General features: G+C 42.7%; 2 protein-coding genes across 6 annotated transcripts; both read right to left on the bottom strand.

Annotated features, from left to right (window-relative positions):
- Nucleotides 1-7380: 7380 nt before the first annotated feature.
- On the bottom strand, nucleotides 7381-8397 carry LOC133907521 (uncharacterized). Its single transcript, XM_062349575.1, has one exon. The coding sequence runs from the start codon at nucleotides 8302-8304 to the stop codon at nucleotides 7486-7488; it is 819 nt and encodes a 272-aa protein (XP_062205559.1). The 5' UTR covers nucleotides 8305-8397; the 3' UTR covers nucleotides 7381-7485.
- A 3429-nt stretch (nucleotides 8398-11826) lies between these two features.
- LOC133908071 (U-box domain-containing protein 70-like) lies at nucleotides 11827-16853 on the bottom strand. 5 transcript variants are annotated; one of them, XM_062350193.1, is made up of 8 exons: nucleotides 16529-16853; nucleotides 16275-16327; nucleotides 15265-15386; nucleotides 15076-15180; nucleotides 14270-14387; nucleotides 13281-13850; nucleotides 12400-13173; nucleotides 11827-12318 (listed from the first exon to the last, which is right to left on the bottom strand). In XM_062350193.1, exons 1-8 carry the CDS (start codon nucleotides 16809-16811, stop codon nucleotides 12109-12111), a joined length of 2235 nt encoding a protein of 744 aa, XP_062206177.1. In that variant the 5' UTR covers nucleotides 16812-16853; the 3' UTR covers nucleotides 11827-12108. The 5 variants fall into 5 exon arrangements, with proteins under 5 accessions (XP_062206177.1, XP_062206179.1, XP_062206182.1 ...); XM_062350195.1 differs by having other exon boundaries at nucleotides 16275-16323; nucleotides 16529-16669; XM_062350194.1 differs by having other exon boundaries at nucleotides 11828-12318; nucleotides 14270-14369; nucleotides 16529-16847.
- Nucleotides 16854-19245: the final 2392 nt, after the last annotated feature.

Genomic DNA, 19245 nt, shown 5'->3' with positions numbered 1-19245 from the left:
AGAAATGACAAACATTTGATTCGAATTTTTTTGACCTGAAGGATACATTTAATTTGGTCGCAATAAGAAGGGAGAAAAGGTGTGGTTATTTTTACGGACAGGATGCGAGATCTTTACACAGTGCGCTAGCTAGTAGAAAAGATTATTAAGAGAGAATGTGTGCAGTGATTCTTGCTTTATTTAGATAAACCCTATTGTCAAGTCCCGTAATTATAAATTTCCAACTTGTCAACTTTCTGTCAAGTAGTACCACAGATCTTATCTGAACCAAGAACGTATCTTCCTTCAAAAATCAGAGAAAATATCTCTGAGCACATGTCTCTAGCACTTAAACATAAAAACTAAAAAAGGTCAACAAAAATAAAACGTTTGTAATATCTTTTAGAAGGAAGAAACTAACTATAGGTTTTCTCTCTCTTTCTTTTGCACCCCTTTTCTGCACGGTCATCGACGGTCCAATGACGTCAGCTAGTGCAATGGCCTTTGGACAACACATTTCTCAATAACCAGGCATGATATTTTAAGGATGATGACATTGGTGATGCAATGGCATTGTGACAACAAATTTCCCAAGTAAGGCAACACTTTCAAGTAGTTGGTGATGCTCACTTGCGAAAGCGTCACCAGATAAGCTAACTACAGTACTAGACCACAATCGCAATAGATTATTCAAATCTGCTTACATATATAGCACTATGGCGCACACACATAGTCAGTTCATGCTTGATTTGCACAATCGTCGTCGTTTAGTAACAAACAAATGAGCGTCTGCGACTGGAAAGTTCACACATAAAGCAAGTAAGAGCTTGAACTAACTGCAAAATGAGAAGAAAAAAAGAAGCGTACGTATATGCAATCGTTATCCTGCTTAATTTGATCATAAAATTATATCATGATGCAGGAATCCATTCAGAGTTAAGGCAACTTGTCACAGACCAACGAAAATTCGTTCTACAGCCGGCAGCTACAGTAGCGTAATGCTGTACGGAGCAGAACTACGGGATACATCCAAGGACATCGAGATTTTTCATAAAGAAAAAGGGCGTAGAGACTGTGATGTGTACTTTATTCTAGAGTTAATTTCACAAACACGCCATTTTCTTAGTCTAATTAGGACAAAACCACTATAATTTTGTTTTGTATCATAGACCCATCAATAATTTAGGATTTATTCTCGCAAAATTACCGTTTTGTTGCACTCTCTGTTCCTGACTGGATGGGACCCACTTATCAACATCATGAAAAAAAAATCCTAACTATTTCTATCGCCATATCATCCTGAACGTGCCCCACATAACCAAGCCAATATAGTTGTTTGGACTGGTTGCATTAGTGCTAATAATAGTTCAAGAATTAGGAAACTAGTAGAGCCACACAAGTGTGGGAGTACTAATAATAGTTCAAGGATTAGTAATGATTGGTTAGCAGAGGTTTTTGAAGATGAGATTAGAATTGATCCATATTGGAAAGTTACAGCACTAATGGACCAAGTTGACTAGCTTATGTGGCGCCCACACAGTCATGTTGGTTTGCTTACGTGGTGTGCGCACATGATGATATGGTGATAGAAACAGCTGTGGTTTCTTCTTCATGACGCTGATAAGTTGGTCTCACCAGGTTAGGAACAGGGAGTTCAACAAAATTGTAGTTTTATAAGAAGGGAGTCTAAGTTATTAGTGGGGTCTATGATCCATAATTTTATGGTGGTTTCATGACAATTTGACTAAGAAAATGGTGGATTTGTAAAATTAACTCTTTATTCTATTATTAAAAAATAGTTGGATCAACTCCTTTAAAACAGCATCCCGAACGACACGTCTAGCTAGATGTGCGATGTTCGGGTGGTGATCACTGATCGAATGCTGTCGGAGGATGAACTCCTGTCGCAGGGATCCCGAGAGACCCCTTTTTAAAGATTCGGCCGGGGGGATGATCCTGAACGAGCTTGTTTGGGAAATAGATGGAAGCGGAAATAAATGCAGCGGCTGGTGGTGGGAGATGATCGTCCTAGTGCAAGAAAGATGGGTGCACCGGGTTTTAGACAGGTTCGGGCCGCACGAAGGCGTAACACCCTACTCCTGTGTGAGTGCTATATCTTTTCTTGAAGGGAATTCTTCAAGGATGTATTTGGTTACAGGGGTAAGCTATTTACAGAGAGCTTGAGGCTCTCGTGTTCTAGCTTGGCTTGAGCTGGTTCGAGCGTGTGCGTTGTCGGGCTTTTTTCTGTGAGCGTCTGCGTCCTCTTCCTCTTTTCACTTTTTTTTACGTGTTCTCCATCCTTTCCTTTTATAGGCGCGCCGACCTCGACATATCCTGAATAGGAAAGAGGGGGTGCGAGTGCCAAGGTGCCACGGAGAAAGGCGTCATCATTCCGTCTTGGCGAAGTGACAGGGGCAGTGGAAAAATGCGGCGCGCATCCGACCACCCACCACTGTGGATGCCCTCCGGCGCCATTAAGGGGCCCACCGGGCAGCCTCAGAGGTGCCTGGTGCGCCCACCCTGTCTTGTTCTTCTGCCAGGGCAGGGTGGCAGGCGGAGCGCTTCGATTCTGGCAACGTTATCCCGAGGCACCCGGATGAAACGGGACGGGACCCGTGCATTTAATGGACCCACGCCCCCCCTGCCAGTGCATGGCAGGGTCTGACACTGGGGCGTGGGCAGCTGAGAATGTCAGGATGTCAGGCCGCGTGTGCCTATTAAATGCGGCATTGGGCCTTTGACTGGCTGACACCCCGACGATGGGACCCTTCGGGTCGTCGGACGATCTTGCGTGAACCTTCGGGGAACCGAGTCCTCGGGGGCTGCCACGTGCAGCCCCGAGCACTCTCTCCCGAGTACTTGGGTGACACCTTCGGGGAACCGAGTCCTCGGGGGATGCCACGTGCAGCCCCGAGCACTCTCTCCCGAGTACTTGGGTGAGACCTTCGGGGAACCGAGTCCTCGGGGGCTGCCACGTGCAGCCCCGAGCACTCTCTCCTGAGCACTTCGGTGTTTGGATCATCGGGGGACTACAGTACTCGGGGGTAAGTGAGAACCCTTCCGAGCACTTCCTTCCCGGTACTTGGACTCTACGGATCATCGGGGAACTGGGGTGCTCGGGAACTTAGAGGCTACGGGCCCGAGCACCTTCCCCCGGGACTTAGTTTCTTCTTATCCGGCAGGGTGGACCTCGCGGGATGGTGACATGTGGCAGATGGCCGGCCCGGTCTCGGGACTTAGGGACCCCTGGTTCCTAATACACCGACAAATGCAGAACGAGAGAGTACGCCGGCAGAGGCGCGAGGGAGAGGGCTCGTGTGGCGCGGGTCACCAGCAGGTTCAGCTCCTGACGCACGCCATCGTCATGTTTCCCGTGTTCATGCCGTGTCGCAACTCGCAAATCAACTCTTGATGACTCCATACTTCAACGGCGACATCACGCGTGCAGCGGGCTGCGCATGGCAAGGGCCAGGTCCCCCGTGCCGTGCCGACACCTAAACCCGCCGTCGGTGGTCGGGTTTTAGAGCATCTGCAACGGTTTTCCTTTAAGATCCAGAATCTCTTCACGACTGAATTTTCGTTCCCTTTAGTGTTCTAACGGTTTCTCTTCACGGTTCTCGTCATGAAGGGATTTCCAAGGTCATTCCCTTCAGAACGGGATTCTCTCTCCTTCCCTTCACGATTCTTCTCAAAAGAAAGCTATTGGAGATGAGAGAAAATAAAATGAACGAGAACAGGAAAGGAAATCGGAATAGGAATAAAATTAAAAAAATATGGTTAAAGATGGTCTTATGGGCCTGACTTTTCAGGCCGCGTGGTTCACACCTGATTCCAAGCTCCAGCTGCAAAAGGATACGTGGCCCAAAAGATAAAAAATACGACTTGTTTTGCGTGCCTTCAGAAAACGGAACATGCTGATTTGAAACTTTGAACGGGGCAGAGATTTGAATGGTTAAAGCTTGCATCGATCTTTGTTACACCTCGCAATTTCAAAAGAAAAGGTACATATACATGGCGAAAAGACATATGCACATTCAGGATAACAAGTCTTTGCAACGCTAGTTCGTACTAGCACTTGGTCAAGAAGACACTGCCTGCAAGCTGAACTGCCATAGCTTCTTGGCCAACGCACGATCGGAGGCTCGCGAGCTTGGGTTGGCTATATTGCAATTGGCGAAGTATTTCCCACTTATCCCCTTCAGTTGAGGATGCATTGCCACATAGCACGTCGTTGCAGCACCCTTAAGAGAGATAAGAGCAAGTTAATTGGGATTAATGCATGTTCCACCGATAAAACCGTTGTAAAATAAGAGGTGAAAGCATACCTGTTCCACGCTTCTACATACGATTCTACCGATGGAGTTTAGTAGAGCTGCAAGAGTAGAAGAGCACACACAAGAACAGTTAGAAATGTTATTGCAACAGGAGGTCCATGTACATGTTTTCCAATTCCAGCAGCTACCGATTATTGAGGTTTGGCAGGGTCATAAAACATTTTCCCCTTTCAAATTATAATCTTTTGTAAGATTTGAGAAAATACCATTGATTGGCAATATTTCTGTTCCTGAAAAGGCTAGATGCAATGACATCAGGATGAACTGCATTAGCTGAAATATTCACTCCCTCTTCCTGTTGATGCAATAATTTGTTTATTTTTTGTTGTTACTCAGTTCATACATTGTTACCAAACCAGATCTATTTGAAATAAATTAGAGGTGCGGAAGATATGGTGGAAGCAGTGCACCGTTTCGGTGCGTGCCTTCGTGTTATATAGCGCTGGAAAATCCCCAGCCATGGATTACAGAGAAAGTTACATCCTTGACCGGCAAGCTATGTTACAAACAAGATTTCCTAAACCTCTCTATCCGGTACAAGGAGATATACATGAGATTTCTTTACAATGGAAACAAACCTGACTATATCTCTAATAGCCCTCCTCAATCATAACCGTACTAGGTTAAGATACTGTTTAAAATTCTCTAGATTCCTTATAGGAAGTGGCTTGGTAAACCCATCTGCAATTTGATCTCCAGAAGGAACAACATCGATCTCCAATAACCTTCTAGACACACGTTCCCGTATAAAATTGTAATCAACTTCAATGTGTTTAGTACGAGCATGAAATACGGGATTAGCAGAAAGAAATACTTAGCTCCTATGTTATCACACCATAATTTTGCTGTCCTTGGACATTAAATACCCAACTCTTGTGTTACAAGGATTTCTATCTAAATCTAAAGCTTCGTGTATCTTGTTTTTTGTTAACTTATCTTGGTATTCCTCAACTCGCGAGACTTGATCCTAAGAAGCCGTTGTCTTCTGAACCCGCCCCCGCTGTCGGGATGCACCGCCTCCTTTTATATCGTCAGGGGGGACTTGGCGTGCCCAGAAAGGATGGCACGAGTTCCAAGACGCCATAAATGGAAAGCAACCATCATGAGCTGCAGTTTGATGTTACGGGGGGTTGAAAACGCGACCCCGTCTGCTCCTGTCGTCATCATCCCGCTTTTCAGCAGGTGCTGTGGGGAGGGTCCACCGGGCAGCTACCAAGCAACCCCGTGTGCCCGCCCGGTTAGGCGCCACGTGGCATTCTACTGTCCTGACCTCAGGACTCGGAGACCCCCGTTTCCCATGTCACCGATAATACCCCATATATGTTTTAAAATAAATAAAAAATTCCAAACAGGGTTACTTTTAGAACTTCTAGAAATTTTTAAGGCCTAAAAAAATTTCTAAAAATCTGAAAAAAAAAATCACTAATATTCCTCTCATATGTCTTAATAATATCTAAAAAAAAATTCCAACCCTATGTTAGTTGATGAAAAAATGAGTTCATTTGCAATGCTCTATTTATATGCATTTTTATCATTTCATATGATATTCTCTTTTTAATTCAAATTGAATTCAAACATAATTTGTTTGAATTCAATTTGAATTAAAAAGAGAATATCATATGAAATGATAAAAATGCATATAAATGAAGCATTGCAAAGTAACTTACTTTTTCATCAAGTAACCTAGGGTTAAAATAATTTTAGATATTATTAAGACACATGAGAAGAATATTAGTGAATTTTTCTAGATTTTTAAGAATTTTTTGACCTTAAAATCTGCTAGAAGTTCTAAAAGTAACTCTTTTAGAGTCCAATCCAGTCCAGTCCAGTTCAGTCCAAAATCCAAAAGGAGGAATGCAAGTGTGGGCGCAAAAGGCCCGTTCTACTCCACCGATGGTCAGGAACCGAGTTAGTTCAGTTAGTAGGAGACTAGGAGGTGTAGGTGTACACTCCTAGCCATGTTCAAGTCCTCCCAACTCGTCCATTTCTACTCCTAGCCATGTTCAAGTTCACTAGCTCGAATTTTTTTTATGTCTATTTCTTCTGTTCATTCAAATCACTATCGAGCTTGTTTGAACTAGAGTGATCGCTGTAAGATTTTTTAGGTTCTACTTCAAATTTGTAATCATTTTCGAGTCTAAGAGTTTGTTTGTTTTGACTTCGAATTTTACAATTCGCTTGTTGGATCTGAGAACCAATAAGTTTTTTTTTATAGATTATGAAAGTCCATTTTATCGAATCGCTCATCAAAGTTTTTTAAATCCACAATCTAACTTCTTACAATCCACAACTTATAAACTGTATTTTAGAATCCACAGCTGAAATAAACAGAATCCTAACTAGAATCCCTAACTAAAATAAACAGAATCCTCAGCTGAAATAAACAGAATCCCTGACTAGTCTAACTAAAATAAACAGAGTTCTCAGCTGAAACAAACATACTCTAAGTGGATCACAATAGTTACTATAAGAACTTTAAGTTTAAACTTGTAGTTTTGATGTACTAGATTTCAAGAGTTTTCAAATAATTCCCAGCCCTGTCCAAACGGGCCGTTTTGACTGATTCTAGATAACTAGTTTGATTGGCGTACCTACGTCGCGCCCGTTTTTATTTTGGTGTACAGAGCATGATAAAAGAAGATTAAAAAAATAAGTTCACAAATTTTATGCATTTCAATATTTATTTATGAATTTATCAATGTTTAACACATTTAATTAATTATAGTGAAAACAGTAGTACTTTTATATGTGCACATAGTTTTAACATGTAGATGAAAGTAATACTAACCTAAAAATATTTCTTATATTTTTTGAGTTTTATATATTTTTTATTTAAATTTTTAGATTTTTTGACCGATTTATCAATATAACTAATATTTATTTCGACATTTTCATGAATTTTTTTGAAAAATAAAAATTACATATATACGTGTGTGTATATATATGTGTATGTATGTATACATATGCCTATACATATAGTTATATGTGTATATATATAGTCGGGTCCATTAGTACAGTAAACTCTAGTAGTAGAGGGCTTGTGATTCTTGACTTGATAGTATATATTTACTTGATTATGGGCACAAGGTCGGTAAACCAAGGAAACTAGGATACATAATGAAAGCACAGACACCGCTCATACAAATAAGGAACAAACATCTCTAGCCCTGATCTACGAATCTTTCTTCCCTTCACTCTGCTGCTGCTCGCGCAAGTGATGGTCACCGTCGTCCTCATGGTCGCTGCCGAGGTAGTACCTCCTGAGCGCCCTGGGCAGGTAGAACGGCAGCAGGAACACGAACAGGTTGAACCCCCAGAACGCCAGGTTGGCGGCTGCGAGCGCCCTGCCGGCCACCACTCGCCGCGGCGCCACGGCCGGGCCACGGCCGAGCTCGTCGCGCTTCTGCAGTTCCTGCCGCAGCCACTCGGAGGCCGCGAACATCCTGCGCACGCTGTACATCACGGGCACCGCCGCCCTGACGGGCAGGGAGAACTTGCCGGGCCACGCGGCCGTGATGCCCTCGGTGAACACCTGCGCGGAGAGGAGGAACGCGTGCGGGGCCGCCGCGGCCACCCCCGCGGTGTCCCCGGCCCGGAGGCCGTCTACGATGTAGAGCGCCGGGAGCGCGGCGCCGACGACGAACCCCACCGCGGTGTGTACGGCGAGGCGGATCCGTCCGCCGAAGCCCGGGAAGACGGGCGCGGCCGGGTTGGGCTTCCCGGGCCGCTGCGGGAAGGCTAACCAGGCAAGGACGAGGAGGTAGGGGGGCACGAGGACGGCAAAGGCGATCTCCGAGAGCGGGACCGTGGTGGAGAAGGCGAGCACGGCGGCGGCGCCCAGCGTGTTGAGCTGCTTGATGGAGAAGAGGTAGTAGTGGTGGTGCGGGCGCGCCGTGGGGGAAGTGGGCGTCGGGTGCAGCGGCGGCAAGGGCGCGCCCGTGGACGGCAGCGTGATGCTGCCCCCCACCATCGGGCCGACGCCGCCTGACATGGCCGCGCGCGGTGGTGGTCCGAGAACTATATTGCTGTCGTTCGCGCGCCGGTTTGGTTGGACGCTGGAAGCGGTGGCGAGTGGAGAGCGAGGATGAGTGTCTAGGCTCGCGAGGGAGCTGGTGAAGTTAAGATGAGGGAGGCTGGCGCGGGAGAGAAGGACGTGTGGCGAGCCGCGATGCCTCGGCATGCGGTGGCGTGCCGCGTGGGCATGTGGGTGTCATTGGGTTTTTTTTACCTCGTCGTCTCGATAAGATAAAAAAAGCAAATCTAAATTTCATCTTGATAAGACACAGGAAAAGTAAATCTAGAATTTAATTTTTAAGAGATAGAGTACAACTATCTTCATCAACCACTAACCATGACTGATTATCGTCAGTGACATTGGAATTTAAGAGTTGTAAGTTAGTGGTACTTACCCATCAGACTGACAAGAACAACGGATGAAGTCTACGTGTTCTCGGCGTGTTTTGTTTTGGTTGGGTAGGTACTTGTTTCTAGACAAAGTGCTTAAAGATGAAGTCATAGATGAGAGTGCTAACAACACGTCACCAGGGTCCATTGGAAGCAAGGAGGCCGTGAGGCTGCTGAGCTTGAATCTCGGGCTGTTGCGTTGGCTTTCATGGAAAATGCGTGCAGGTTACAACTCGTAAGGGATGAGGTGTTCACCTGTATCTCTCCATCTATTTCTACAAGCAGTCTCTTAGAATCTGTTTGTTGGTTAAACCAATCCATATATACATAGGGTCATACAGGATCTGAGTAATCTAAGTACGTTTAGATGTTTAGTTCGTTAAATGTATCATTCTATCTAAGATAAGATGATTCAAAATTTTAAAATATACCAAGAAGATGTTAAGCCATACGGCAAAATCGATCAAACGCCGTAGTTTTGTCAACTCCGTTAATCACTTACCGTTCGTAATAATAATTAGTGACTATTAATAGTTACTAGGGATTTTTAGTTAAACATTAGTTAAAGTTAGATGTTATTAACCATAACTAATTATTATTATAGGTATTTAGTGATAACTATTGATAACTTATGTTATGATTAACTGAAATTAGTAATAATTAGAACTAATTAGTATAGTTTATTGATAATAACAAATATAAAAATTATTATTATTATAAAATAATTAAGTTATACAGGAATATAATATATGATTTTTAAACACTAAACACATTACCGTATCATCCTATACATCCAACCAAACGTATTTCTATACTTTCTCATATAACTAACCATACATTCTACTTATACCACCTCATCCAAGATGATCTCATCCGATTCTAACATCTTTCAACCAATCAAATACACCCTTTAACTCTCAAGCCACTCGTATAGAGGGATGAGGTAGAAATAGAGATTACACATCTAAAAAAGAAGAAATAGAGATTACAATACTGAACCGATGCTCGTGCCAACTTGGTGGAAACAATGCTCCTGCAAGCTAGTATCCGTTTCGAAAGGCAAAAACATTACTGCAAGTACAAACTATCTCAAAGTAAAATGCATCAATGCATGCTACAGTTGTTAATCGTACCTACAACAACACGTCGGCAGCTAGAATGTACATGGACCAGTAATTCGGGACAAAAAAAGGTTACGCGTCCATAAGCTGTAGCAAAGCCTTCCAGTACCTGGAGCACGACGGATTCAAGTGTATTGCCCTGAGCAGCCATCTCTCCGGGCTTTGCATCGTCTCCACCAGCTGGTTTTGCTGAGAAGCCGCTCCAGCTGACTGCCTTGCCAGTAGTAATGACAATAGGCAACGAAGCAAGTGATTTCTGCTGAGCTTTTCTGAGGCTGGAAGCTGCAAGGGATATAAATTGAGGAGCTGCAAACCTCCGGGCAATTTCCATACAGGTTGCACCTGGCAGTGATGTTTCAATCGGTACACAATCAACATTACATAAAACAGAAACATCTAGTAAATCGTTAAACTTTATTAAGGACTACTCTCCGCCATGCAGGGAAACATAATGATAAAATTTAGAAGCGGTGATCTTCACATCACAACAGATTGGGTCGATTCAATTCACCAAAAGAACCTATCAAGAAAAGTAACAGCTAAGCACATTTTGTTATAGAGTAAAACTACTTCTGATATGTAGTGTTATGATCACTTAGTTATAGAGTAAAACTATGACTCAACTCTAAATTTGTTTTTTTAATAGAGACAGCGGGGAATCCTCCGCTATTAAAAGCCTTTATTAAGAGAATTATAAGAACGCAGAAAGGGGGCATTGTACAATTGGAGGCAGGAACAAAAAGGAAAAAAGAGAAAGAAAGGAGGGAGAGAGAAGAAGTGCTATACAAAACTTTGCAACCAGGCTGAAAACAGGGAATTAAGAGAGGCATCCATTCTATGCAAAAGCTGATAATGTATGGTTTGATGGACATTTTACAAGTTGCTTTGACAAAACATCCATTTACGGCTTTTGCTTAGAAATGTTAACTTCAAGTATGGGCGCTTTTACTCTGAATCCTAATTCTCCTCCTCACCCAAAACAACGGGGATGGTGTATGAGAACCAAGGAGGCAAGCCAAGTATGCAACTTAGCGAATTCAGTTTTTTTTTTCTCGAATATGTAAGAGAGCTACGTATATTTATATTAAGAACAAAAAAGTATTTGATACAGCGATCGTAGACCGGTCGATAAGGATCAAAATAAACAGATATGTATTCCAAGCGATGAGGAACAATCAAACGGAGCGCCAAACTAATTTTAGCAGCTACACAATCGATCCGTATCTGTGCAACCGTTGCATTACGCAAGCCATCTTTTTGGCTCCATGGTTAAGATTATCGAATTCAGTTGACAGAGCAATAACAAAAATCATGAGTACCTTAACTTGTTCCCCTCCTCCATGGTTAAGATTATCGAATGTAACTCTTGCTGATCAACCGCATAATTTTTTTTGGTTTCGTAGGAATATTCAATTTCCGTAAAATAGATTGCTCTAGTTTGAATGGTTTTTGTGGCGGCAGGGATGGACCGCCCGCCTCCCTGGAGACTCTTTCCGCGCTCGCCGCTGCAGTCATTCACAGGCTTCCTGCTCAACTTATTTCGGCCAGAGATCTGGAGCTGGGACATCCATGGAGGTGTCTTTGGAGGCGCCACAGAGGGAGTTCCCTCCCAGTCCAATTCCCCAAGAACGCTTGTCGGCTCTTCAGCCATGTGACAAGCACGGTGATCACGCTGGGGGGCTAAGGTGGCACGGCACCATGGGCTGGGTCCATCTCTGGCGCGGCGTCCTTCTCTGCGACGTTCTCCGTTCCGTGGTGTGCCATTGCCGCTGCCAATGGCGCAGCTCAACCTCAACGACGGGAATGGTGGGAGGCCCAAAGCCTTGTCGTGGCATTGCCTTCATCAAGGGAAAACGCTGCCTCAGTTTCGTCGACTTGGATGTTCGTGGCATACGCCGTCCTGCCATGGACGAGGAAACTGGGAAGACCTCCATCAGAATCGATAGCTGGACGATCACCACATGGAGCAACTTCAAGATACCGATTCTTTTTTTTATATAAAGGAAGCTTTATTAACTCTTATCGTCATATCAAAGCAGTTGACATACCAACCATTTGATAAAATAAGTACGTAATCAATCGTTTCATAGCCCAGAATTACGTGATCCATCACGTACAAATCATAAAAGGGACTTTTATGTGGCACCGCTTGAGTTTACAACTCAAATGGCATGCCTTAACTTCGATTATATTAAGCTTATCAGTTGGCGGACAACACAAATCAAGCTACTACGATAGAACACAGTTGAAGCTCCAACAATGGCCTGCTGCTACCCATGTGCAAATAGCTTTTGCAGCTTGTTCTGTTGGAGGTATTCTTGGATGGCTGAACGCAGTGCGTGGTTGGGGACGGTATCACGGTTTGGAAGAGCTCTCTTCGTCATTGGAGATGTGTTGCGCCCGCTATCCAGCCAATCTCTAAGAGCATGAGCTTCATAGGAGAAGCCATCTGCTGCAACCTGAGGATCTCTCATGATCACCTGAAAATAGGCAATAGCAGAAAGTTAGCTATCTGACGGCAGTTCAAACAGTCGTACCTAAAGAACAGAAACACATTATACCTGAGAGATTGGGCAAAGGAAGTAGGATGGCGTGGTAAGAGCTGTACCACTTTCACTGCTGACGGATCGAAAAGACTGCGACAATGGGGAAGGAGCTTCCTCTATCATAGGTTGAACCACCCTCCAAACATCGCGTTCAAGATCAGGGCGCTTCTGCCTGCTAAGCTCCGTGCACCGCAGCCCAATGCGTGCAAGCTGCTCTGCCTTCACCAGCGGCCAATCACCTGCCGAGTGATCCAACACAGAGCGCAGGTCATCATCGTTCAGTGCCTTCTGCACCACCCTTGTGAGGCGTAGAGGCGCCCTTCCGGTCAAGAGACGCAGGATTGTAATGCCGAAGGAGTAAGTGTCAGACTGTGGCGTCAGTTCCCCTGTGCCGAAGAACTCTGGGTCCATGTATGCTGGTGTGCCCATAGGTTGGGAGGTGAAGTGTGCATCGCTGCCAGTGACACTAGACTCCAGCAGGAGACGGGAGATCCCAAAGTCGCTGAGCTTGCTCAGCAAGTTTGCATCAAGGAGGATGTTGCCTGGCTTGAGGTCCCCGTGCACAACGGGATGAGGCCTGTGCTTGTGAAGGAAGATCAGTGCAGAGCAAACCTCCACGATGATCCGGATGCGCACCTGCCAAGTGAGAGGCAGGGTGTTGTCAACACAGTTGAGTCGGTCTTCCAGGCTTCCATTTGGTAAGAACTCGTAAACGAGGGCTGAAGCTTCAGGGCAGGCTCCAATAAGGGTGACTAGGTTTGGATGCCTCACTCTATTGAGTATAGCTACCTGCAAAAATAAATTAGAACGATGGAACTCGTTGGCTTCACTCTTACTTCCTGTTGTGCCAATGCAATGCTGTATGCCTTTACAAATTAGTGAAAGGAGCACTTCACCTCTTGCTGGAACTGTGATTGGGCATGCAAGGTTTCGGTATTGAGCACCTTTATAGCTACTGTAGTGTTGCGGAGAAAACCTTTATAGACAGATCCAAATCCACCTCGACCAATGTTCAGTGAACTGCTGAAATCCTGGGTAGCCTGCTCCAACTCCATCAAGGAGAACCCGGAGCTCATCACTCCATAGGCACAATGTGCGGTGAGCTCTTTCTCTATACGCATGTCCCTTGCCTCTTTAACCACATCATCTCGCTCCCGCTTCACTTTATTGTACTCCAAGTTTAGTGACTGGACAAGAGATTCAGAAGCTCTCATGCTCTCTTCTAGATAGCTAGCAATAGAGTCTGACTCTGATATGCGGTGTTCCAGAAGGCACTTCTGCTGGTTTACATCCTGCAATGCATTGGCATTCTTTTTCCATTGGTATTTATACCAATCCAGCTCATTTTGGAGCACTAGCATTGCTTCCTTCAGAGTTTCTGTCTCTTCCTTTTGTTGTGAGAGTTCTGCTTCTACCTCTTTCCTTAGTTCCATTTCCTTAATGTACATATATTCCAATCTTTTATCCTATGGACAGAATTGGCGATTGTTAAGGAAAAGCTTTGTAAAAGTTCAGGACCAGTGCTATGCTCCTACTCTTTATCTAAATCATGGACTCATGGTGTCAATAAAATGTTCAACACACAATAAGTAAGGTTTAACAACAGAAGCAGTCCCTTCTCATAAGCCAAGAACACATTGTTTTTGTAGCTCCTGAAATTTACTAATGAGTTTCAAAGCATCCTCTTTAACTGGTATGTCTGGAGTTCATAAGCATCACACATTCATCCTGTGTGAATAGCTAAATATCGGGTGGATAAAAGCTAAAATGCTATGCAATGAATAAGATCTTTTATTTTCTTTTTTTAGGAACTCCAAAACTCAAGTAGATAAATATTCGATATAGCAAACTAATGTAAGTTGATTATGCCAGAAAATGTTACTACCTCTAAATTAATCTGAAGCAAACTTTGAAGATCCATTTTGGGAACAGCAGAAGTTGGTCGCGCTGATTTTGACTTGGTCAGTAGGCAGGAAATTGCCTCCCTGGAAAAGTTCCATCCACTTAAGCGAAGGAAAGAAAAAAACTAGCGAAATTAAAGATTTGTTTAAGCTTCTAATAATCATTCACCTGAGGAAAAATAACAGAGATGTTAAGTGATAGAATATAGATAACTGTAAGCAAAGATTTTAATCGCATATTAAATTAAGTGCCAACTCAACCATAACTTGAAGATTTACTGATGACATCTACAGATTACAATATATAAAGAAATGCATGATCTTATGCTAACTCTAAACATGTTCATTTAGCCATGAGTTATGCCCTAGGATAAGTTTCTTGTGGTCTAGACTCTAGATTATCGAAAACTTTTCATCCTTTAGGTTGTGAGCTATGTACAGCAGTGTACTGCATTGTCAATAGCAAAGGTTATGATACTGAATCACATATTTTTCCAATAAATACTTGGATTCTGGGACAGGATGTCTTGAATAAATTATACAAAGTCAAATGGAGTAGAAGAACATTTTTAATTAAAAAACGGAATCAGTCATGTGGTTCTCTGTACAATAAGAAATGCTTGCACAGGAACTTGTACATATGATTATTGCAAGTTTTCAGATTATCTAGACTTTTATGAAGATTTTTTAGCTATGTGAAATAGCAGCAAAAACTTGTATAGCTTAAGCTCAACACAAGAGAACCAAAGCTACCATGGCTAAACAGCCCATTTGGTGATTAGAGTCCTACCTGAAAAGTATTAGCTTTCCATTGCAAATAAACCGTATGTTGCAGTGTGAATTGGCTTTTTGCATCACGCTCATTGCTGTCTGAGACTGCGGTGCTTTCATTTTTCTGGACAATAGCAAAACAGTATCTTTTTGCAGATCATTCCTGAATATCTACCATAATTTTAAAAACTGATAGACAGAGAGAGACCTCCTGTAATGTCTGTCTGCTGCTGCACCCATAACAAGTTCAGTGACCCCATATATTTTTATCAGATTAAGAAGGCCTTCATCTATCTTGGTATAAAGATACACCCGTTTCTCAGCTCTTACCTAACCAAGGCAGAAAAAGGAATTTACTTGCTGTTAAACAGAAACTATTCAGTCAATGTAAAGCTGGGGTATTAACATTTTCAATCAGTACATGACAAAATTAAAGTTATTTTTGCACGAAAAAATGTAAAAAAGAAGTTGACTGAAGTAAAGGTAATTTGACTAAAGTTCTTAAAAATACGATGAGTCAATTACAAAAAACCGAAAAAATGCAGCAAATAAATATGCCCCCAATTCAGCATAACAGAATTGAACTGAAACTTGCAAAACATGTTTCCACAGCAAAATTCAACACTTCCCATAACAATATAGCATTCCAACTTAGGAGGGTATCTCAACATGTTCATCAGCATAGTCTAGTCCTTTTTACCTTTTATGCAATAATACAACTTTAATGCCATGTGTTATGATTTAGATGCGCTGTACCTGAGGTGGCTTTGGTTTTGCATTGTTAATAATGCTAGAGAAAATATTATCCAGTTAGAACTTTTTCATCAAAGCCTGCATCTCATTGGATTCAGCAGCTGGACATTGCACATAAAAGAATATCCATTTTCACCCTTAGGCTCCGTTTGGTATTGCTGCGGCTTTGCAAAAACACCTATTTATATATAATTTTGGATGCAACAGTTAACTGTGAGCATCCTGTATGGAACTGTAACAAAAATCTTACTAGAATTAGTAAAGATTCCTCTAACTACACTGCACAGCAACCGTAACTATCCTTTACTCAGTAACTTGGCACTTCGTTTTTTTTCCTTCAGTTTTATATTCACACTGTGTAATCACACATATATAGCATACCTAGAGTCCCTGGACTGTGTAATGCACCTTCCCACATAAGATTAGTATAGACCAAATAAAGAAATAGAAATTAATATCATGCACCTTATTCCTTGAGCACTGATCTAGGTAGCTGTCCAAAATTTGCTGTCTGCTTTCTTCAGCAAAACAAAAGAATCGGGTAAGATGATAATGCTTTGCTACGTATAATACACTGGAAACACATTAGCAACAAGAAATAATAGTTTAGAAAAAAAAATCACACCAGGCCAGCAACTAAAGATTATAGTAAGAAACTATCTTTTCCTTTACTGACAACAAACTATCAAGTTCAGGACAAGGCACTGCACATAACGAACCAAAGTTTGGTGCAGTTACTATGTGGACGATGATGATCTCTGCGCTTTCAGATGCATGATCAATAACCCAAGACAGTATGGACCGGCCATCCCTAGGCTCCTCAGAGAGTGCAACAAACACCTTGTCTTTAAACAGACTCTTCTGCTTGAGCATCATGCGTGCAGCTGCAAAGTCCTTGAAGAAGAACCAGAGGGGTATTGTTCTTTCATATGGTATCAACCAGTTTATCACTTTATCTTTCGGACGGCTAATATAGAGAACCGAACTGTGGTATGACCGCATGAATAGGAAAGAGTTGCCTGTTTGACAAGGTAAAATGCTGACTGAAGGGTTTGACACGGTAAAATGATGACTGAAGGGATTCAACAGTCACTTGCCTGCCAGGCTGTCATGCCATTAACACATGGTAGCGATTGAGATACAAAGTTAGAATAAAAAAAAGACTAATATGCTAGACTTACAGCATCCTTTCTCTCTATAGGTCACAACAAATTTTCTGCTCACTGCCTTAGAAAACCCAGTTGTGGAAAAAGTCTCTTCCGTACTTTATATAGAGGGCCTCTGTCCACTAGGCTGGTTGATTCCCTACACAGAAGGTTACTTAGTCTTTCAAAATTCTCCTTCAGATTCTAGTAACTTCCAATAAAATGGACAACTGCATTTCAGTTTCTTGCTAGAAATATGACAAAAGTCTCCGTCAGATTTCAGTAGCTTCCAATAAATTCTACAGCTACGTTTCAGTTTCTTGCTAGAAATATGACAGGCTACCTATTGTACATCAATATATAGAGGGCCTCTGTCCACTAGACTAGTTGACTCCCTACACAGAAGGTTACCTAGTCTTTCAAAAATATCCTTCAGATTTCACTTCCAATAAAATGGACAACTACATTTCAGTTTCGAGCTAGAAATATGACAAAAGTCTTCGTCTTGCTAGAAATATGACAGGTTACCTATTGTACATCAATAGTACTGGAAGAATTCATATAGCATTTGCCTGTATCCTACATAGTTCCAACAGAAATGAAGTGCAGATCTCCTGCTATCCCTAGAGAAATCACTGGTGATTCAGCAATATTTGAACGTGACGAAGCTGTATACGATACGAGAACATAAACTGACAGTAAACAAGCAGTGCAAAAGACCCATTCAACCAATAAAGATAATTCAGAAATTTCATATTCCAAAAGAGTGCACGAAAGCAAATCTATGTCTCGGAAACATATTCACCTCCAGCTATCTACAAGAGCCACAAGGCGAATACCTTAGCATAGCATCTTGCGCAAAGCAAATCTATGTCGCCGGTGCCTGAACAAAGCTAGTGGATACATGTACGGCAAAATTTATTTGTGATGATTTATGTATGACAAAACCAGTGGATACATGTATGACAACCTGATATAGATTCACAACGCAGCAGGGCAAACTTCCGAGCCGCCGGGGCCGGTTGGCAACGATCGACGGAGGCAAGGAAGTGTGTGTGCGCGCAAGCGTAACTGCATGCGCAGCGGATTGGAAAGGCGGCGCGCGGCGAGGCGGGATCGCATGGCACACGAGCCCATCGATCGTCCTCGGAGCGGCGCACTCCACCCCTTCACCGCACCAGCGGCACGGCGTGAGGCGACTGTGCGGGGGAGCTTCTGTCCGGGTGGCGCTCCAGCGAGCGGCGACGCCGGCGAGAATCACGAGAGGAGTCTGGGTTCGGGGCCCGAAATGGAAGCAGGTGCGTCGCGGCACAAGTGCGGGGCAGAGAAGGCCGCAAACCTGCAGGCCGCCAGCCCAGAGCAAACCTGACTCGGCCAGCATGGGCCAGAACTAACTCAATGAGACGGGCTGGCCTGCCACACCGCTGCGGACAACTGTGAATTCCATCCGTGCGCACGTTGACCCACAAACTCACACTAGACATGTAAAACTTAAAAGATTGATAAAATTATTATAGGCATTTTGTTGTCAACAAGTATAACGTTTAATAAAAAACAATTCTGTACTGGTGAAGCACATAATAAGCAATTGTGAGTTTTAGTCCTGATGAGTACGCGGTGCAACTACCTTCGCTAACCACTCAAATCTTGCTTGGTTCTATGTGGTGTCGGGGTTAAAAAAAGAGTTGATTTCACATACCCACCATTTTGTTATCCTAATCATCACAAACCCACCACTTTTTTGGGTTATTTCACAAACTCACCAATACTTTGGGCAATGTCTCACAACCCACCACTTTCGCGTTTTCAATCACTGATCATAGGTATTGTTTATAAGCGCAGTGGTTTTCTATTTCTCCAAAAATCAGTGTTTTTCTGTTTCTCCAAAATCCTAGAATTTTTTTTGCGTGTTTCATAATCTATATGCAACCTATTTTAATTTAATTCAACCAAAAACATATGTAGAATTTAAACTAAAATTCTTCAAAAAAAACTACTTTTATAACTTCTAACAATTGTTATGGCCTCAACTAAAATCTAAAAAATCTAGAAAAATTCACCAATATTATTCTTATGTGATGGAATAATTTCTAAAATTATTTTAATTCCTATGTTATTTGGTGAAAAAATGAGTTTCTTTGTAATGCTCCGTTTATATGCAATAATTTTAAAAATACACATAAATGAAGCATTACAAAAAAACTTACTTTTAACCATATAAAATATGGATGGATATAATTTTGAAAATTATTTCATCACATAAGAAGAATATTATTGATTTTTTCTAGATT

Source organism: Phragmites australis, chromosome 24, assembly GCF_958298935.1.
Source record: "Phragmites australis chromosome 24, lpPhrAust1.1, whole genome shotgun sequence".
NCBI classification, from domain to species: Eukaryota; Viridiplantae; Streptophyta; class Magnoliopsida; order Poales; family Poaceae; genus Phragmites; species Phragmites australis.
This window is presented reverse-complemented; position numbering and strand designations above follow the sequence as displayed.